The 20,269-nt window shown below is 38.3% G+C and overlaps 1 protein-coding gene across 7 annotated transcripts in view; it reads left to right on the top strand.

The window, feature by feature from the left end:
• The window catches only part of LOC107730622 (retinoic acid receptor gamma-A-like), a 45,907-nt gene that overhangs the window by 14,854 nt on the left and 10,784 nt on the right, over positions 1–20,269 (top strand). For 2 of the 7 annotated variants that reach the window (XM_016541490.1, XM_016541491.1), the window contains exon 1: positions 13,433–13,817. The exons of the other annotated variants lie outside the window; for them this stretch is intronic. In XM_016541490.1, coding sequence (XP_016396976.1) covers positions 13,673–13,817 — 145 coding nt within the window. In that variant the 5' untranslated portion in view covers positions 13,433–13,672. Of the gene's footprint in view, positions 1–13,432; positions 13,818–20,269 lie in introns of those variants that run through there. 7 annotated transcript variants of the gene reach the window in all.

Raw genomic sequence — 20,269 nt, 5'->3', positions numbered from 1 at the left:
CTAGAGTGAGCGGAGGCCGGCTTGAGTGAGCGGATATCGTCCTCTTTTGGAAGACTAAACAAAGTAGTTTCGCTTTCACAACGAAACACACAGCGTCTTCACGACATGGCAACAACAATACTACAGCGAGAATAAAAGTTACGCCTTCTTTCTTTGCGTGAATATTTGGGCGGCGTTATGCAAATCTTCCCACATCGTGACGTAGACATGTGGGGGCGTGTTAGAACGAGCCGTTTTAGGTATGTGTGGCTGACTCTTAACTTTTATAAAGAATATCTCTCTGGATTTGAGACTTTAGTCTTTGCAACTTTACAGATCTTCTTTATGCACCAAGAGCTTGTGACACTCCAAAGAGAAAGGAAAAATTGAAATCGCATCATATGACCCCTTTAAATTGTGTTCTGAAGACGAACGAAGCTTTTAGGGGTTTGGAATGACATGGGGGTAAGTGATTAATGACAAAATTTTCATTTTGGGGTGGAGTATCCCTTTAAGCCTAATATTTTTCGATAGGATTCCATCCCTAAGAATTGAAACAAACGCGTTGATCTACTTCATTTGCATAACTATGGTGCGCTGACAGTATAGTTTTATATAATTAGTGTACATAGAAATCTTTGAAATGTATATTTATCATTAAATTTGTAACTTTTATAGACCTCAGTAAGACATAAAACATCTAGATAGGATTAAATACAATCCCAAATCAGGAAAAGGTTTTTAAAATGCAATAACATTTTGTAAAATGCAATAAAATTAAGATCTTATAATACAATCGTAATTCTGTTTAATCTTTATTTTATTGACAAAAGTGCAAAGAAAAGATTTTCAATGTTTTTACTGACCAAATAAACTGCAATCTGTAAATATAAGCAAATTGGGACAGAAGCACATTTAACACTGTGTCACATCAACTTTCCTTTTAATTACAATGTTTAATTGTTTGTGAATTGAGGATACTAATTGTTAAAGTTTTGCAAGTCAAATTTTTGCCCAATACAAGACTTCAGCTGCTCGTCAGTCTGTGGTCATCATTGCCTGATTGTCCTTTTCACGATGAGCCATACATGTTCAATAGGAGACAGATCTGGACTGATCTAGCACATTCACTCTGTCTACGAAACCACGCTGTTGTAGCACATGCAGATTGAGACCTGCCGTTGTCTTGTTCTAATAACCATGGACTTCCCATGAAAGATGTCATCTTGATGGCAGTATGTACAATGCCAATATAATGCCTCCATGTCAATGGTACCCTCACACATGCCGGACACCCATGCCTTTTTCTCTGATAAACCCCCATACAATGACAAATATTTGCTTGTGCATCTGTCTCTGGTGAAAGTCTGGATGGTCCCTTTGGTCTTTGGGACTGAGAACTCGACATCCATTTTTCCCAGTGGACTCATGTGACCACAGCACACATTTCCACTGTCTCTTTGACTATCTGAGATGAGCTCTGGCTCAGAGAACCTGCAGCATCACTGCATAGAATCGATGTATAGCTTTCTGATGAGCCAAACCTGATACCCTCACCTATTACCAATTTACCCTGTTTATAGACGGTTTCAAAACAGTTTAATTTGGATATTCTATAACCCTTTCACTTTTATTTGGTCTCTGTCCCAACTTTTTTGGAGTGTGTTTCAGCCATCATAATCACAATTTGTTTATATTTGCAAAATATATTTAAGTTGGTCAGTGAAAACTTTGGAAATCTTTTCTTTGTACTTTTGTCAATTAAATAAAAGTTAAAGCACATTAACAAATCACAGATTCTTGATTTCATTGCATTTTACAAAACGTCCAAACTTTTTTTCTTTTTTTTTCTGATTTGGGGTTGTATATTGCTGTCCATTTAAAATGAACATACAATTATATTTGCTTTTTGTAGATAGTATACAGACATTATAATATTTCTATAAAGACACACTTACTGCTTAATCCCTTTAAAGAAAAATACCAATTACCAATTAGAAATAGCAAAATATTACAAATATGGGGAAACAAAGAGGACCATCACATCAATATGTACTTTTGATTCAGTTACTTGAATTGAATTGTATGAATTGAAGAGAGCGCTTACAGAGGTAAAACAAACATCTCCAAGCAAAGATAATATATTTGTTATTAAATGATTAAACATTTATCTGAAACATCACGTATTGTTCTTGTTGTGATTTTTATTCATGTTGGAATATTTATTAACTATTAAAAAAATATTGTGTCTATTTTGTATTTTTTTAAGTCATCAAAATAATTGGATCATAATATGAAAGTGTACTTTGATTTTTATTCTTAGTATTTTTTTTTATTGATCTAGTATTCTGACAATCCAAAACCTATGATTCAGTGAGTTATGATGGCTTTAAGAGCTTTAAGACCACTTCCCACAGTATACAATAAAGCAATGTCAATTTTTTCATTCTTAGTTTTATTCCATGAGCAAGCAGAGTACGAACAGTGCCTTCAAGTGATGACATTTGAAAACAGCAAAACACTGAGTCAACATAAATTAAAATGGGAAACATGATACAAGAAAATAAATAGATAAACACCTAAACTGACAGAGTGGTTGTTAACAATGGATACATATGTGATATGTATTAGAATTATTACTAGTGTTGATAGTTTTGGTAAAATTCGGTGAAATGAGCCATTGTGCTTATCATAAGGAAGCAAAAAATAATATCTTTGAGGGATATGAAAAAGTCTTGCATAATAGGAAAAGTCTCAGAATAACTTTTATGTTCCACAGAAGAAAAAATCATACAGGACTGGAATGACATGAAGATAAGTAAATGATTACTCAGTGATTACTTGGTTATGAAGTTCTTGATTTTGGTTAACTATCCCTTTAAGTAAAATACAAATACATCCCTTTAAGTTAAATAAATTACAAGGCTTTAAGCATCAACATATACTTAAGATATTACTTTTTATTACTTATTATATTACTGGATTATAAATAAACATGTTCATCTTTAATTTTTATTACTGTATAATACTTGGTAAAATTACAGCTCTGCTGACGATGTATTATTGAGAGCACAAGTCTAACGCAGCGACATACTTATCAACGATGTTGTTGTCGTGTGGAGGCGACGTACCCTTCTCACACGTAAAAGTACACGACTGTCTACTTCGGCAGGTAATCCTGTTATGGTGAGTCGAGGGTAGACTGCTCCTTCTTCTCCTGCTTAGCCTTAGAAATGGCACGAAACACACCTCATAATCCTGTCACATAACACTCGCCATACACACACACACATACATATATATATATATACTTTTGGAAATGGAGTGCACTGTGGGAAATACTATTCCAGGCAGTGTGCTCTCATAGTATAATAGACAGCAAAAATAAAGAATGAATGATATAAATACTGAATTATGGTAAAATAAACAAGCTTTTAAGTAAAGAGCTTTGTAAATGTGATTAGTATGCAGTAAGCTTTATTTTGCATATATTAATCTGCATATAAATACAGCTTATGGTGGAAGTGTTAAAGGCAGGGTATGTGATTTTTCAAAAACACTTTAGAAAACTGATTCGGGCCGAATCGCAAAACAAACTTGTAGCCAATCAGCAATAAGGGGCGTGTCTACTCGTGATGTAGAGTAGAGCGCGTTCAGTGCATGGGACGGACATTAGCCGAGCCGAGCGACAGAAAGATAGAGATGGCGGATAAAAAAACAAAAGAGGAAAACATCTGCGGAACGATAAGGCAAGAAGTAGGACCCGTGTAAATATCGGATCAGCTTTCCAGCGCTGGAGAGAACTCAAGGAGCGGAGGCCTGCGATCGGACGCCGAGGTTGCTTTGTTTCTTCTCAATAGGTGAGTAACACCGTGTCTACAACAGCTAAAGTCTGCCTACACTGGACGCGATCAAACAACATTGTCAGCACGTCATAAATAGAACCCGGCAGCAGTTTTCTGTCGGGGATTTGTTGCACCGCGCCGCACCGCTCATGTCCGTAGACACGGTGTAACATTGGTTTTGCTTTGTTTCACAGAACTAATCGTTGCCTGGGTTCCGTACGTATGTGTGGGGCGGAGCTATCAAAATAGGGGCAAGACCCTTTTGGGGTAGGGGCGTGTTTGTTTTGGTGATTTCAAATATCAACATTGGCTACCAGAAATCACTTACTCTGCCTTTAAGGTCAGTAGTTGAGAATACTTCATTTTTGATATGTTAAATATGTTTGCTGTTCTTTCTGCAGTGGTGGCATAAAAACTGCTGAAGTGAAGTGTTTTTGCTTAAGGACACCTTAAATACTCAACTATGTGTCTGCCAGCTCATGACTTCAGCGCTGAAACATTATTCAGCTTCAGTACTGACAGCAACTCTATTAACTGTACATAAAAGACCACTTTACTTTTTTATTAGCTTCAGATTTAACGTCCTGAGATGTTAGACAAATTCTGAGTAAAATCTAGTTCACTTTGCATGCTTTTACTCGGCACCTAAAACCTGTGACTTTAAATTTGACATTCACCACACATAAAATAGAAACAGGGAATTCAAAAGTAGCTGAAATGCGCAAAAATAACAAATATGGAAATATAACGTAATATTTATCATATTAAATTTGCAGTGCAAAATATTGTGTAACATATAATTTATAATATAATAAATATAATATTTTTTTAAATATAAAAATATTGAATACTTATATAAAATAATACTTTACCCAAAAATTAAAATGTACTCACCCTCAGGCAATCCAAGATGTACTGTAGATGAGTTTGTTTCTTCATGGGAACAGATTTAGAGAAATGTAGCATTGCATCAGTGTCTCACCAGTGGATCCTCTGCAGTGAATGGGTGCCGTCAGAATGAGAGTCCAAACAGCTGATAAAAACACCACAATAATCCACAAGTAATCCATAAGTGATTAAATGCTGAATTTCTCCATATTTTTTTTTTCAGTGAAGAGACAAATTCATTTACATCTTAGGTGGCCTGAGAGTGAGTAAACTTTACTCAGCAAATTTTCATTTTGGGGTGAACTATACAGTTTTTTTTTTTCAAATGCTTACACACAAAATCTTTACTTGTCACACAATTTCTGAAAGATGACATTCAAACACCAGAACTACACACCAAATCTGCAAAACCATACACTAATTCTCGGCCTTTGACTCAGTTTTCAATTTCATAAAACACTTTTTGCAACACACAACATGCAGTTCTCTATGTAACACACAAAAATCTAACATGAATTAATATTATGGCAAAGGTGTTTGCAAATGTTTGCTTTTGGGATCTGTTTGTGATATTTTGAATGCAGTGCTTCATTTTGCAAGAGATGTGAGGCATTTTGCATTTTGTGTGTGCAATTCTTGAATTTGTGTGTAAAGTTGTGAAAATGTGTGTAAGCAGTTGAAAAAAAAAACACACTGTAAAATACCAGTCACTCCTCTGTAGCTCTACTGCCCCCAAAGGACAAATATGGTATATTAGTTTAATGATATCATTGCTGTAGTTCACTTAGTTCAGTAAATGTGACTGGAAAGTCTCTCTCTCTCTCTCTGTCTCTCTCTCTCTAGCAGCATTATTGAATACAATAGGAAATATGGAATACTTATCAATGACACTGAAGTGTGCAATCTCACATTCTCATTCAAATGGTAGTGTGTGCTCAACATACATAAAATGGATTGCATCTGTCATACAAAAAAAGCAATCCTTTAACACACACCAACCCACAAACTCACTCATCTGCACATGAGGTTGTGAATCTAGTGGAGCTTCTGGTTTCAGAAATGCAGAATGTGTGATGGAAAAAGAGGTAGCATTTGAAAGAAATGGCACATTTTTCTTCTTTTAAGAGCGAGGCAGAGGATGGCCAAATGTAGAGGTTACTGCAGGACTGAGGCTGTGAAAGTATAAACTCCACATTGTGCCTCTTTATTTATTTATATAGAATTGGATTGGAATTTCTGGGGTTTGGCCCAATTCTTTAAACCACCAGTGGTGTGTGTGTGTGTGTGTGTGTGTGCACGGAGAAACTCCAGCTCCTGTGGAAGGCATGGGAATAAACTGATGATTACTCATTCTGAAATAAATGTGTGTGTGTGTATGTGAGAGAGAGAGAGAGAGAGAGAGAGAGAGAGAGAGAGAGAGTGAAATTAGATTTTTTTTTTTGATTGATTGTTTGCATGATGGAGGATTCTAGTAAAGTAATCTGAAATGAAGATTGTAAAGTTATAGAGGTTATTTTCTTAAAACTGTAAAAAAAAAAGACAGACAGAAAGAAAGAGTGTGTGGTGATAGAGATCAGTCGGCTACATGCTGCAGGGAAACTGTCCCATCACAAGTTAGCTGGCATGACTTACTGACATTATAACAGGAGCGAGTCGTGCAGTTTTATGCCAGTAGCATTTGTCAAGCTGTGCTTGAATCTTTCTATTTGTTCATTTACAGGAATAGTTCAAAAATGAAAATTCCAACACCACTTAAAAATCTGAACATCATTTCTAGACATTCTTTATGACTGACTTTCTTCTGTGGAACACAAAAGGAGATGTTTAGCAGAACGTTTATGCTGCTCTTTTCCTGATCATATGAAATAATATGACCTGGATAGGTCTGTGCGACTAATTCAGTTTTGATTTAATTAATCAAATTAATCCAATGATTATGAAACCAAGATAATCATGAAAACTTTTAAATTTTTAATTTATTTATTTACTGATTTAGTATTATTATTATTATTATTATTTATTTATTTTTTTTTATTTTTTTGCTGACTGTTTATTTGTCTTCTATATTAGTTTCTGCTGTGGAAGCGAAACCTTATTTGAGCAACAAAGAATATGCTTAATATATTTACTTATATTTAATACTATTGTGATAATAAATAAAAAAATAAATAAATTGCCTAAGTCACCTGACTCAGGCTCAGGTGTCCTGAGAAAATAGTTTTAAATTTTGTCATTCAGTAATTGTCTTTTTTTTTTTTTTAATCATTCATCAGCGTCACTGCAATGAAAATATATTCACCTTTAACCTATTAAATGCTAACAAAAAATATTATGTGAAAGCAAATCACTGAACATCTTGTAATTGTGGTATAGTATGCTCAACTAATTCTGCCTAAAAATGCAAATGCTCACTTTTGTCATGAAACCCCAGACTACTTTTTCTGAGATTTTAGCAGAGGTGTTTGTGTTGCACATCATAGAAGACAATGTTAGCATCCGATAATTTTAACTGTTGGAGAAAACTGGTTAATTTGAAGCTTTTCTGCGTTATTTTCATCTTCCGGGTTTAAATCTACATCGTGTTGACGTCACAATTTGTGACGTGGCAATGGACTATAGTACATCGATGACGTGTAGACACAAAAGGCTTATATAAATGCCACAGAATAAGCCTTAAAAGTTCTCAGAGGTGCAACAGCGCGTTCATATGTTTTCGATGCCGAATGGCTGTGCATTTATTTGTGTTTTTAACTCGATGGGAGCGAAATGAAACTGTCTGAACGCGAAGCTGTGTGTGTTGTCTGTCTCCCCTCTTCCCCCTCCTCTGCTCTGCTGCGCACCACGCCCACTTTTTTAGCTTTTTTTTTAAAACTGTGGTGAGAACTAACCAGTGCTGAAACGGGGGGTTTCATGACCCTTTAAATGTAAAGCTGGAAGCTCATTGGCTGCGTATGCAACATGAACCAATCAGCTTGTGCCATGTATTTAATGCTGTGAATACCATCAATCTGCGTTAACGAGCCATCGGCCTGTGCCATCTACTGTTTCATGACAGAACTTGGCATATATATGATAGCTTTCTGAATTTTCATCTTTGGATGAACTTCTTCTTTAAGTGAACTTTTGCAGATTTATTACCAATGCAAATGAAGTTATTTGGACTTTTGCTAATGTTTGTATGTGTGTAAATAGGTGCCCTGTAATGAAGGAAAGCCTGTATTCCCCCTAGAGGGTCAGATTACAATTCATGACCAGCACACAACACACACACACACACACACGCACACTCATGTTGTGTATTCATCACGTTATGGGGACATTCCATAGGCGTAATAGTTTTTATACTGTACAAACTGTATGTGCTACTGCCCTACACCAACCCTACCCCTAAACCTACCCCTCACAGGAAACTTTGTGCAATTTTACTTTCTCAAAAAAACTCATTCTGTATGATTTATAAGCTTGTTTCCTCATGGGGACCTCAAAAATGTCCCCACAAGGTCAAAATTTACCGGTATTACTATACTTGTGGGGACATTTGGTCCCCATAACGTGATAAATACCAGGTACACACACACACACACACACACACACACACACACACACTACAGACCCCCAAGGAACCACACATTCCAATACAAGCAAATCCAGCACACATGCAGTCAGAAATCCAAACCCAAATGCTGTGTAGCTCCAACCACAAAGTATGAGGGCCAGGTTTATGTTCCTCGCTGGAAGAAGAGTGAGCCGTTTGAACAGAGTAGGTTTTGTTCAGTTTGTCTGGGCATCCCATGACGCCAGTGCTCGGCAGTAAAAAACTTGCGTTTGATTCTGCAAAAGCCTGTGGATGAGTCACCAACACCAATGGAGAAAGACAGAGACAATACAAAAAATAAAAATACAAAAAGAGCAGAGGCACAGATGGACAGGGATGATTGGCAGATAGATGAAAAGCAGAAGGGCCTGGGAAAGAGACAGAGAGAACGAGACAGAATGGGGCGCCTTTTCCTGTCTGCATTCCCCCTTCCTTTCTGCAGTCCTTGGGCCTTGGCTTGCGTGTGTGTGTGTGTGTGTGTGTGTGTGTGTGTTTGAAGGGGGGTGTAATTGCCTCAAGGTGTGGAGAGAACAGAACTGGCTGAGATTGTGCACTGCTGTGTGTCACTGTGGAGTGTGTGCGTGTGTGTGCATATGTGTGTGTACACGAGAGAGAGAGGGAGAACAAGAGAATGAGAAAGAGCAAGAGAGGGAGGGGGACGTGTTGAAAGACAGGTGAAAATGTTGAGGCAGAGAGAGCAAAGGTATGGGGTGAAATAGGGGGTAACATATGTGCAGATTAACAGATGTCTACAAAATGGGAAGGCGGGCGAAAGAAAGGCAACTTTGTAAACTGCGATTGCTAAAATTTGGATTCCAATTTAGTGAAAATGCATTTTGTGAAAGCTTGATCAAATGTTTTTTACTTCTCTTAGTCAGAATGTAGTGCTTTTATGCTGCATTTGCCAAATATACAATAACACTAATTAGCAATCTATGAAACACATATTTTTGTTGTTGTTCAAAGCGCTGTAAGAAAAAGCAAAAGTATTTCCATTTGTTAATATTAGTTAACTGCATTAGTTACATGAACTAACAATGAAAGATATGTACAGTATAAAACAATTATTAATCTTAGTTACTGTTAAGTTCAACCTTTACTAATATGTTATTACAATCAAAAGTTATATCAGTTATTCAATGAACCTGAGCTGACTAACCATGAACTAACAATGAACAGTTGTATTTTTTGTAACTAACATTAACAAAGACTGGTAACACTTCATTTTACAGTGTCCTTGTTACACGTTACATGTATAGCAATGACAGTAAATTATGCATAATTACATGTAACTAACCTTAAACCAATCCCTAATCCTAACCATAACGCTAAAGTATTACATGTTGTTAATTAATATCGCTCATTACTTAAATGTGTAATTACACTGTAACAATGAAACCTTTAAAAATGTGTAACCAAAGATTAGTTTATACTGTACCAAACGTATTGCTCATTGGTAGTTAATGTTAGTTAACTAAATGGGTTAAATGGGACCTTGTTGTAAAGTCACTTTTTTTAAAATATAAACTACATTCACTAGTTTCAGTAAAATGTTTCATTCCTCCTCTTAGATAGAATGGAGTGTTTTACGGCATACTGGTGATTAGCAACCCTGCAAAACATGTCACAAACATATTTTCATATATACAGAAGTGCTGGGTAAAACAATAAAACAAATATAAAAATACAATAGAATATTGTGGGGAAAAAAACATGTAACACAATGAAAAGCAGACTGAGCAGAGTGAGGCAGGAATAGAGAACCAGGCGCCAGATAGAGAGAGTGAACGAGAGAGAGGGTGGGCAGAAGTTTTGGGGGAAGTTAGCACCCCACTGGGGCTGGCTTTCAGGGTTCAGTCCTCTCGAATGAGGGGAGGAAAAGGGAAAAGCAGAGAGAGAGGGAGGGAAGGTGGATCATATAGGCTGTGGGTTTGTGTTAATTTAATGCCAAACTGTTTCTCTCACACTCTTCTGGAGGAAATGTGATTATGATGAGACTCATGAGTCAGCCATGCAGATGCACCGGTGTGATTTGCTGAAGAACAAACTGGTGAAATGCAACAAACAGAGACAAGTGTCAAACACGTGCATGTTGCAGAATAAAGGCTTTTCATAAAATTGCTTCATTTAAAAGTCATATATTACATGCTTTTTTTTTTGCTCAGGAAAATGTCAAACTGCAACATCTGGAGCAAAAACATAAAACATGTCTGTCATCATTTAATCAAAGTGTCCTCACTGATGCAGATGCAGTCTCTGTAAATATCTGGAGACAAATATGTCTGTAGTCTTCAGCACTGCATTCTAAATAATGCACACAACCATGAAACACATGTCGAAGTAAGAACATTGGATGCAGACTTTGACTGGGTCAAGACAAGTTTGGAAGACATTGCAAAAGAATACAGAAATGCAATACAGAGTCAACAGGGACAGTTGACGTAGATTTCGGCATATTTCAGTAGCGACTGTTTGGAAGAGTTACCACAGATCTGGACAGCATTAAGTTGTGGTGCACTTGATGAAATGACAAAACTGAGAGAAAAATAAAGATGATGTAAGTTGGGAACAGAAAAATAAGAACTGAAAAGTAAAACTGTCAAGGAGAGGTGAGAGCTGGGGCCGATGATAGGACTGCCAGTGAAAACATTGCAGAAAGAGAAATGTTGAAGGGGTTTTTGCCAGGCTGTGAGTTGCCTAAAGGTGGCAGTAGGCTTCAAATAGTCGCACTGTGCATCCGTAAACCTTTGCAGCCAAACCAAAACACACTTCTTCTCTACTGGATTGAAACGTTACCTTTTTTGGTTCATTTTTGACATTTTATTGCCACTTTTATTAATATACTTTTATTGTGAAAGGACAGGAAGTGAGAAGAAGAAAAAGCCATATCAAAAATTGTTAAAAAAAAATCTTGATGTTACTGTAGACTTTGAATCTTGACTTGACAAAGCTTTGTTTCAGAGTTTTGAAAAAGTTTTGAAATGTTTTAAGATCATTTTCAATTCAATTCAAGTTTATTTGTATAGCGCTTACCAATCAGAAAATATTAAAGTCCGTGTAAAGAGAATTCTGAGAATTGTTTCTAAACACATTATAAATGTTAGAAATGTATTGCAGAAACACGTTACAAAGACTCTGAAGTATGTAGTACTGCATTGTGGAGTTAAACCGTTAAACAGTTTTTCCACCAATTCTGTGTTCAGGATTTTTTGGGCGGGGCTAAAACGGTGGCTCGATGACGCAATGGAGCCACCGAGCATGGCCCCTCCCCTAACACTATAAGACGTGTGTTCGACTTGAAGCAGCACTGCGCAGATCGATCGGTGTGTGACATCAAAGTACAGAGCTATAGAGAGCAGACGGCTCCTCATGCTTTCGAATCGCTCTCATGTCATACACTAATCGTTCTGCACAGCCCTGCTTCAAGTCGAACACACCTAATAACTACAGCGCAGTGGTTTGCCCGCTCAATCGCATGTTACTGCCGTTCGTTACTACAGCCTAGAGGTTGCTAGCTAGCTATGCCTTCGTCACGTAAATGCATAATACCTGGTTGCAATAATTAACAAAACAGCACGGTCTCCTCATTTAAATAAGCTGCAGAGGAAGACAGCTGAGAGAGAGACGGCAGCTTTTCCGCGAGTGGGCGTGGTTTCAGCGCCGCCAGCGAACACGCCCCCAGCGTCTGAGAGCAGAGAATACTTATTTTTTAAAGATTTTGATAGCTTATTTTATTCACTTGGCAGTTTTTTCAAATCATTCAAATTTGGCTGGGTGATTAATAACACATTTTTTCTGTGGTGTGACACATTTAATATTGACTTTACACGGACTTTAAGTTTCTACATTACATTTAGGAGTAGGTTATTAGTGGTGACTATGGCAGAAATGTACAGTAAGAATCATGCAGTTAATTACAAATTACACGTAATCAAACAGACGGTGAACACTATTAACTGCGATGATTATACGTTGTGATAAAACTTTGTGATTGCGATTAAACGTTGCGATTATGCAAAATTTGGTAGTTTTATATGTTGTTCCAGGGTTAGCATCATCTGAGGTCTTCTGGGGGGTCGGCATCATCTCTTCTCAGGTGTTCGGTTATCTCAGATCTTCGTAAGGGTTGGATCCAGACTGAAGCTTGACTCATTTAAGTCCAAAGGTCCAAGACCACTAGTGAAAACGCTTCAATTTTGCATTTTCTTTGTTTAATACAAAATGTTTCATTATAAATTGAAAAGCTGAATCAAACCATCATAATGAATTTCAGAATGTATTTAATGTCACAAATATATAACACATATATTTCAGATCTACGTATATGATTTACATTTGTTTGGGTAAAATTCAGAACTGGAGAATTTGGTGTTTAAGTAATTTAAAGTTGCTTATCTATCGTTCTCGACGTCTAAAAGGTCTAAAACAAAGTTTTATCAAGTCAAGATTTAAAGTATATAAAAAATGGTAATTATACTTTTTAAATGACACTTATTTTACTTATTGTATACTCCAATTAGAATTGCAATTCTGCATTCAGTTTATCTAAATTCAAACTCAGGAATAGAATTGGAATTTAAAAGACATTCTTCATTTCTGAAGGGGGCACAACCATGTTTATCAACACCTCAGTACAAAGGGGGGCTCCATGATGAAAAGGAAGGCGATATGTTTCATAGGAAGAGCAGCAGAAGATTGATAGATAGAGGGAGTGAGAGGAGGTCATGTTGTTTGTTTTTATTTGCAAAGGTATAAAATATGATGCAGGCTGACAGGATTGCTCTAGCAGAAAATGGAAGGGAAAGTTTTGTCTTTCAGCCAACCACAAAAGCACCCGCCTCATTCCCTCCCTCTCTCTTCCCCTCCCTCGCTCTGTAATTCCTGCCCCTCTCCCTCTGTTGTGGGCTGAGCTAGCTGCAGCGAGTGAAATAGCGCAGGTTGTCGAGTCACAGTATGTTAGCTGACACTTAAGAGTCTTGACAGCCAGGTTGAGTTTGACAAAGCTCAAGAACTCAAGAGGCGCCGGAGAAAAACAGGCACGGGGTGATGGTCAGCGTAGAGCTGCACAGGAGCCGCTTGACTCAACGAAGAACTGCTACAGAAAAGTTCAAGTTACGAACAGAGAAGCTGCTGGCTACAGTGACAGCTACACCTGAAACAGAAGTCTCGAGTCCTTGAGACTTTCTCTTGCCATTGATAGCTTTGGCAGGAGTTCCAGATTGACTGGGAAACTCCAGACTCTACATTGTTGTTGTTGGTCATCGTCTACTGTGTTGCTTAACCGTATCTGCAGTTGACAGACAGCTTGAGACACAGGACAGAACATCTGGGACAGAGTTTGAGTTCTTGGCGAAGGCTGGACATCATGTTTGACTGTGTGGAGGCTCTCGGGCTAGGGGCAAGACCCCTCTTTGACGTATCCACTCAGAGTTCATGCATGCTCAGGAAAGCAAGCTCCTTCTTCCCTGGCCTAGAACCTTTCTCATGGAGCAACAACACTAGCCTGCAGTGTAAGTGTGATGTCTCTGTACCTCCACTATACTCACTCCAACTGTGTTCTTGATACTGTGTGTCCTTTTAACTCTTAGCATTTATTAAAGTATTCTAGGAGTCTGAGTGACTGTAGTATGTGCTCAGCATCTTGTCATGTGCTAACTGACTTAAATGGTACTCTTGTTAACTTCCTAATGGCTGGCTGCCAGAAGTTTTGCCTAGATCACAGAACAAACTGACTTGTGCTGATAAATAATGTACTTCTGCATATTTTATAAGCCTACCACCACACAATTTTACAGCTGTGCACATGTTGTAAACTGTTCTTCTGTCAACTTTTTTGTTTTGTTTTGTTTGTTTAACTAACATAGGTATGAATTGTTTCATTGTGATAGATGCTTACAATTAGAAATGATAATGACAACAATTACATATTTATATACATTTTTTTTTTTTTTCTGCAAAAGTGACATAATTAAGAGTGTAGTGTACAACATCGAAAGCATATAGATGTACTGTAACTACATGTTTCATGCATAAATTTGGTGGAAACAATTAAAAATGAATATATAAATACAGTGCCAATGTGTTCAAGCAAAGTATAGCCTTCACTGGACACTGAAATATGTGGTTATACTATTAAACATAAGCTATTCGCTTATTGTCAGGAATATTTAATAAAATCCAAAACTTTTTTGTAAATGTAGGTAATAAATAAAAAGGAAATAATGAACACACTCTAGTTTTCAATAATGTACAGAAAACTCTTTAATCTCTCTCATGTGTGCGAGTGTGTGTGCTTGGAGACTCTTGTGTCACTCCATTTTGACCTTAATGGATGTCTTTAATTATTCAATTATGAATACAATGAGCTCAATTAAAGGATTAGGGAGCCCATGGGGACAGACAGAGAGCAGAAGAGAACTGATGATTAGGGGGTTTCTTCTCATCCTTTGCTTCTTTATGGCCACAGGAAAATCCACTGGCAAGTTTGTTCCATATGGAAATGCTTTGCGTATTTATTATGAAATTTAAATGCCACATAATGAGATCCAAGTTATTTAGCACATTCGCTAAACATATGATATTAAATAAATGAACTGGAATAGCACAGTGACTCCATTATTTAAGAGAATTCAAGTGCCACCAATTCACAAAAAAACCCCCAGAAGATCTTCCCACTTGTTAACAGAATTCTTCAGTCTGCTGGTTTATCCCAAATTACTCTTTGGTACATGAAAAAAATATATGAACTACCCTCCTCATTGTCTCCACTTTAGTTTGTTCTTTGTCAAATCATTTGGAGTCTGTTACATACAATAATTGAGCTGACTCATTGCACTGTTTAGAGACTCATTGCAAACTCAGAGAACTAGTAACGGAAATACCGAAAACAAGATCTATATTTAGGAAAATTAATCATAGGCCAAAGCCCATGCAAATGTGTCTGTGCTTTATTCTATGTGCGACTGAGTAGATTTCACATGCCCCTGCTGGAATTTGCCCCTATGGTGTAATGCCATTTTATAGCCAGACTGGGCTGGTTGAAAGAACATTGCACCCCACAACAAGGCCAACCCCACAATGAATCCATTGACAATGGCCTGATCTCTTTTCTCACCCCTTTTGAACCACCCTCAAGATGCAACAGCTGAGGTCTCAGAGTCGTACCTCACCAGCTAAACTTGAACTTGTTAGCTTTAGCTAGTTCATTAGCCTTGGGAGCTGTTGTGGGCAGTGCTGTCTCCAATTTTAAGTGGTTAGTAACTCTTAGATCTGGGGTCTGTGCGCTTCAATTGATGCACGTTTAGTTTTCTCGTTTGATTGTTGGTTATGGCGAGACATTTTGTAGACCTTCACATCAGCAAGAAACCTCAAGGTCAAGTTGTTCTCAGTCTTGTTACTGAATGCAAAGTGATTCACTTTAACAAATTATAGTTTGGTAACACTGTTGAACTAAAATGGAAACAGAGATTCTTCATCTCTTTGACCACAATGCAGTATATTTATAACAACTGGTGATGTTTTGGCAGGATGAAGTTCATCTTTTCAGCTCTCCACATTGGGTTCTTATTAGGATGGAATAATTCGTTGGCTAAATTCTTGTCGGGATGTGATGGGTTCTTTGGTTAAGTTCTTGTCAGGAACGGGACGACTGACACTGTGTTGTTGATCAGGAATACGCTTTTTAGCCTGTCGGTTGAGTGGGGTGTTACGATGTTCACTGAGGCTGGGGAGGAGGTGGCCAAATGTTGACTCAGCTTCACCCTGAAAAGGCTAAATAAAAGGGTCAGTTTATGAGGTACTATAAAGAAGAAAGCTTTGTATGCATGCTGTTGAATAAAAGGGGCAATCCAAGTTTAACAACTTGCTTCTAAGAAAGACAGCTCCTGTTTTTGCAGTCTTCCTTCAGCCCACCAGGACATGTGTTGGTCCATGTGTGCAGAGGATCTGGGGGAGATGCTAGTTAAGGTTTATGCTTAGTTGTTCTTTGATGTTTGATCAACGGATACTTTTCGGTAAACTAAAACCATGGTTGACTTTCACTGATTTAGTCGATCTTTATTCACTCGTTACATTTTGTCAAACAGACCAAAATTTAATATCTGATTTTACTGCATGCATAACCTGGTTTTAATTACCTCTATGTATTCGTATTGCACAATCAAATATCCATATAATCCAAAATTTGTTGTTCGCTATGACACAAAGTAATATTGGGCCACTCGAGATGGACTGACTTTATATGGTAATCCAAAATAAAATAATCACGGCACTGTTACAGCAAGTCCAGGGGCCTCATTTATAAAATGCTGTGAAGAAACCATCCTAAAATTGATCTTACGATCATCTCTCAAATATGCGTATGTGTGATTCATAAAATGAACGTACGTACAGAAAACGCACGAATGCGTCTCTTTCAGATGTGGATTCGAACTCGGGACGGCTGTAGTGCAGCGGCGCTGTATGTCAGTGCACTGCCCACAAAGCTATCGCCACCGACCCTCTTTCTCATTTTACCTCAATTTCATTCTACAGTATTAATATCCAGCTTTATTCATGTTCACAGTCTGGTCATAGGCAGACAGCAGAACGGGTCAGGCGTAGCGTATGTTTAGTATGTAGTTTCACACAGGTGCTGGTTTGGATCGAGCACAGCTTGTTATAGGATTAAATGAGCTTTAAGTCAAGCCAAAGGCTGTGGCTTTTGTTATGTGTGTCTCTTGTGAATGTGAAAAACAAGAATCGGTTTAGTTCACAGGCCACGAGCATTATGTGTTTTCAAAGCTGAAATATTTGAGGGCATTATTTTCAAAATGGTGACATGCCAGGGCAGGGAAAAGTCTGTATGCGTATGTGTATGTGTGTGAGTACTAGGTGCTCCGGTTTCCCCCACAATACAAAGACGTGCTGGATAGGTAAATTGGAGACATTAAATTGTCTGTAGGTGTGATCGTGGATGTAAATGTGTGTATGTCTGTGTGTGTGTGTTAGCCCCGTGATAGCCGTTTCCCTGTCTGCACTCAGACATGCTGGGAAAGACTCCAGCATCCTATAGAGGACATGTGATTTGAAAAATACATGTATGTATGCATGCATAACTCCTACAGACTAACCCTGACTTAACTCTAACCCTTTCCCAAAAAACATGTTATCCCTATTTTTTCCCCCCAAAAGTACACACACAGTATGAATATTAATTAATTACACTTCTACTACTACTACTAATACAAGACTACTATTACTGCTACTAATAATACATACAAAATATTATTAAAACTAGTAATGCATATTTTAAACACTGAGTGGAGCTTCCTTTAACTGTGCTCTACAGCAGTCATTTAGCAGACACGTTTATGCAGAGCCACTTTCATACAACAATTCATCATAAGGAGGCAATAAACATGAGCAGTGCTAGTAATACAGTTTCAAACGTTGTCTAGCTTGAACAGGGAGGGACATAAGAAATAGTAAAGTGCTCATGGAAGAGATTACTTTTAAGCTGTTCAAACATAACTTTACATCACAAAATAAAATGCTATCTCATCAATTCTCACTGTTTTATTTGTTAAACTAAAAATTAATATACTGCCATATTAATTATCATCCCCAACCATGGTCTCATGAACTACATCTCTCGACCTGTGGTGAGAAAAGTTTCGAAGATTTGAAGAGTGCGCATATGCATTAATGTCTAAAGGAACCCTGGAGAATATGGACAACATTTTCTTCATTATACTTTAACTACAGGTGAATTATTAAATAAATACATACTTTCAGTGCCCTTATAGAGGTCCAGTGGAGGTCTGTACACACCACGAGAGATCAGAGCACACCACTGGTTAGTTTACCAGAGCATTGTTTAATATGAGCAGTTATGTAAAAGTACAACAAGCTAATCAAATCAGGCTTTAATGCCTCGATCCATCAGGCCAAATGTTCAGAAACGTTGACATTTAGACAACATCTAAACCCTAACATAAGGTTCTGGAGGCAAACCTGAATTGACACAACTTGTTAAATTTCTCAGTAACACTTCAAGTCGAATGTTGGTGAGATGTTACAAACTCTAACAACATGCAGAAAGCCTGTAAAACTGATTGCGTCAGCATTTGACTAAAAGGAGTTAAGACAAATACTGTTGTCTTTTAAATGCATTTTTTTTTCCTGACAAGAAAAAGAAAGAAACTATTCAAACAGCTCCACACAACTGACTATTATAGAGCTCTTGGGTGATCTTTAAAGTGTCTTCTTTGCTTCTGTATAAAAAGTTTTGTGTTCACTTAAAATCTGTTTGATGACTACTAATGACTAATTTGCATTTGCCCAAATTTGTAGTTAAAAGAGCATTAAAAGCTTCATGAATGCCTTGAAAGCAATAGTGTAACTTTTGAGTTGCCTCAATCACGCAGTTCAGTCCATCCACACACACACACAACCACGCAGAAGAAATAAAAGAAGCATTCATCTCTACTCTCCGTCTGCAAACTATTGTGTTTGTGTGTAGATTAAATATAGTGGACATATATAACAAATGTATGAGTGATTTTGACAGTGATCTCAGTGTTTGATCCATTTCCATATGTTTGTTTTCAATAAATAACTGATTCATAAATGTAATTTTCCTGTATGCTTTAACAACATTTTTTTCTTTCTTTTCTTTATCCTAGTACTGTCACGTGTATGTTCCTGTTTTCCTTATAGAAATAAAAGAAGCATTCATCTCTACTCTCCGTCTGCAAACTATTGTGTTTGTGTGTAGATTAAATATAGTGGACATATATAACAAATGTATGAGTGATTTTGACAGTGATCTCAGTGTTTGATCCATTTCCATATGTTTGTTTTCAATAAATAACTGATTCATAAATGTAATTTTCCTGTATGCTTTAACAACATTTTTTTTCTTTCTTTTCTTTATCCTAGTACTGTCACGTGTATGTTCCTGTTTTCCTTATTTGGTCTTTCCTGTTCCTGTCCTCATTGGTGTCTGTGCATTTAAACCCTGTGTTTCCCGTCTGCTGTTAAATGTCATTCTGTCTGCTTAATGTCTCCATTAAGAACACCTGTGTCCTGAGCATTACCCTCATTAAACCCTTTTGATTTGTATTACTCCTCGCTCCTTTGTTCCTTCCTCCCCGAGTGACCGTGACAGAACAGCAGACCCATACACAATAGTGAGCGGCGCCTCTTCTCCCCGCGTTTATTTTCTGGGTTTTCAAAGTGTACTTGTTTTCCGTTTGTTTTCCCCCCGAGATTATGGAGGAAAGAGCGATTTTCATCGCCATGGCTCAGGCGAGCCCCGACCCTGTCAGCTACGTGAGGGCGTTCGTGCCGCTCGCCCTCACCAGCTCCCTCGAGGGGGAAACCCTCGTGACGCTGTTCCAGATCGGGATTACTTACCATCGCCCGGCGGAGCTCCCAGACACCACCAACCTCGACTGGAAGGAAGCAGTCATCCGGTGTCTGGAGAGCCTCCGATCCCTCCGCCGGCCGTTCCTCAGTCAAGCCTGCCGGCCGCGGCTTTCTCCAGCTCGCTGGCCGTTCCGAAGTTCCTGTGGCAAACCCGCTTGCCGTTTCTGTGGCAAGCCCGCTGGCCACTCCAAAGTCAAACCCGTCGGTCGTGGCTCACTCCCGCCCAGCGCTCTGCTCCGGATCCCCAGTTAAGCCCAGGGAGGGCTCCGGATCCCCAGTTAAGCTCAGGGAGGGCTCCGGATCCCCAGTTAAGCACAGGGAGGGCTCCAGTTCCCGAGTATAGCCCACGGTGGGCTCCTGTTCCAGAGTTTGCCCCAGTGAGGGCTCCTGCCCCTGAGTTTGGCCCAGTGAGGGCTCCAGTCCCTGAATCCCCTGCAGAGCGCCCTCAAGTGCCCACTCCTCCAGAGCGCCCCCCAGAATTCCTAATTTCCCCCAAGAAAATGTTTTTTGGGGGGGGGGCATATGCCCGTGGCAGTGGTGCCCGAGCCAGCTA

Source organism: Sinocyclocheilus rhinocerous, unplaced genomic scaffold, assembly GCF_001515625.1.
Source record: "Sinocyclocheilus rhinocerous isolate Xijiao unplaced genomic scaffold, SAMN03320098_v1.1 scaffold1449, whole genome shotgun sequence".
Classification (NCBI taxonomy): Eukaryota; Metazoa; Chordata; class Actinopteri; order Cypriniformes; family Cyprinidae; genus Sinocyclocheilus; species Sinocyclocheilus rhinocerous.
The sequence above is the reverse complement of the archived record's forward strand: the minus strand, read 5'-3'. Positions and strand labels throughout refer to the sequence as shown.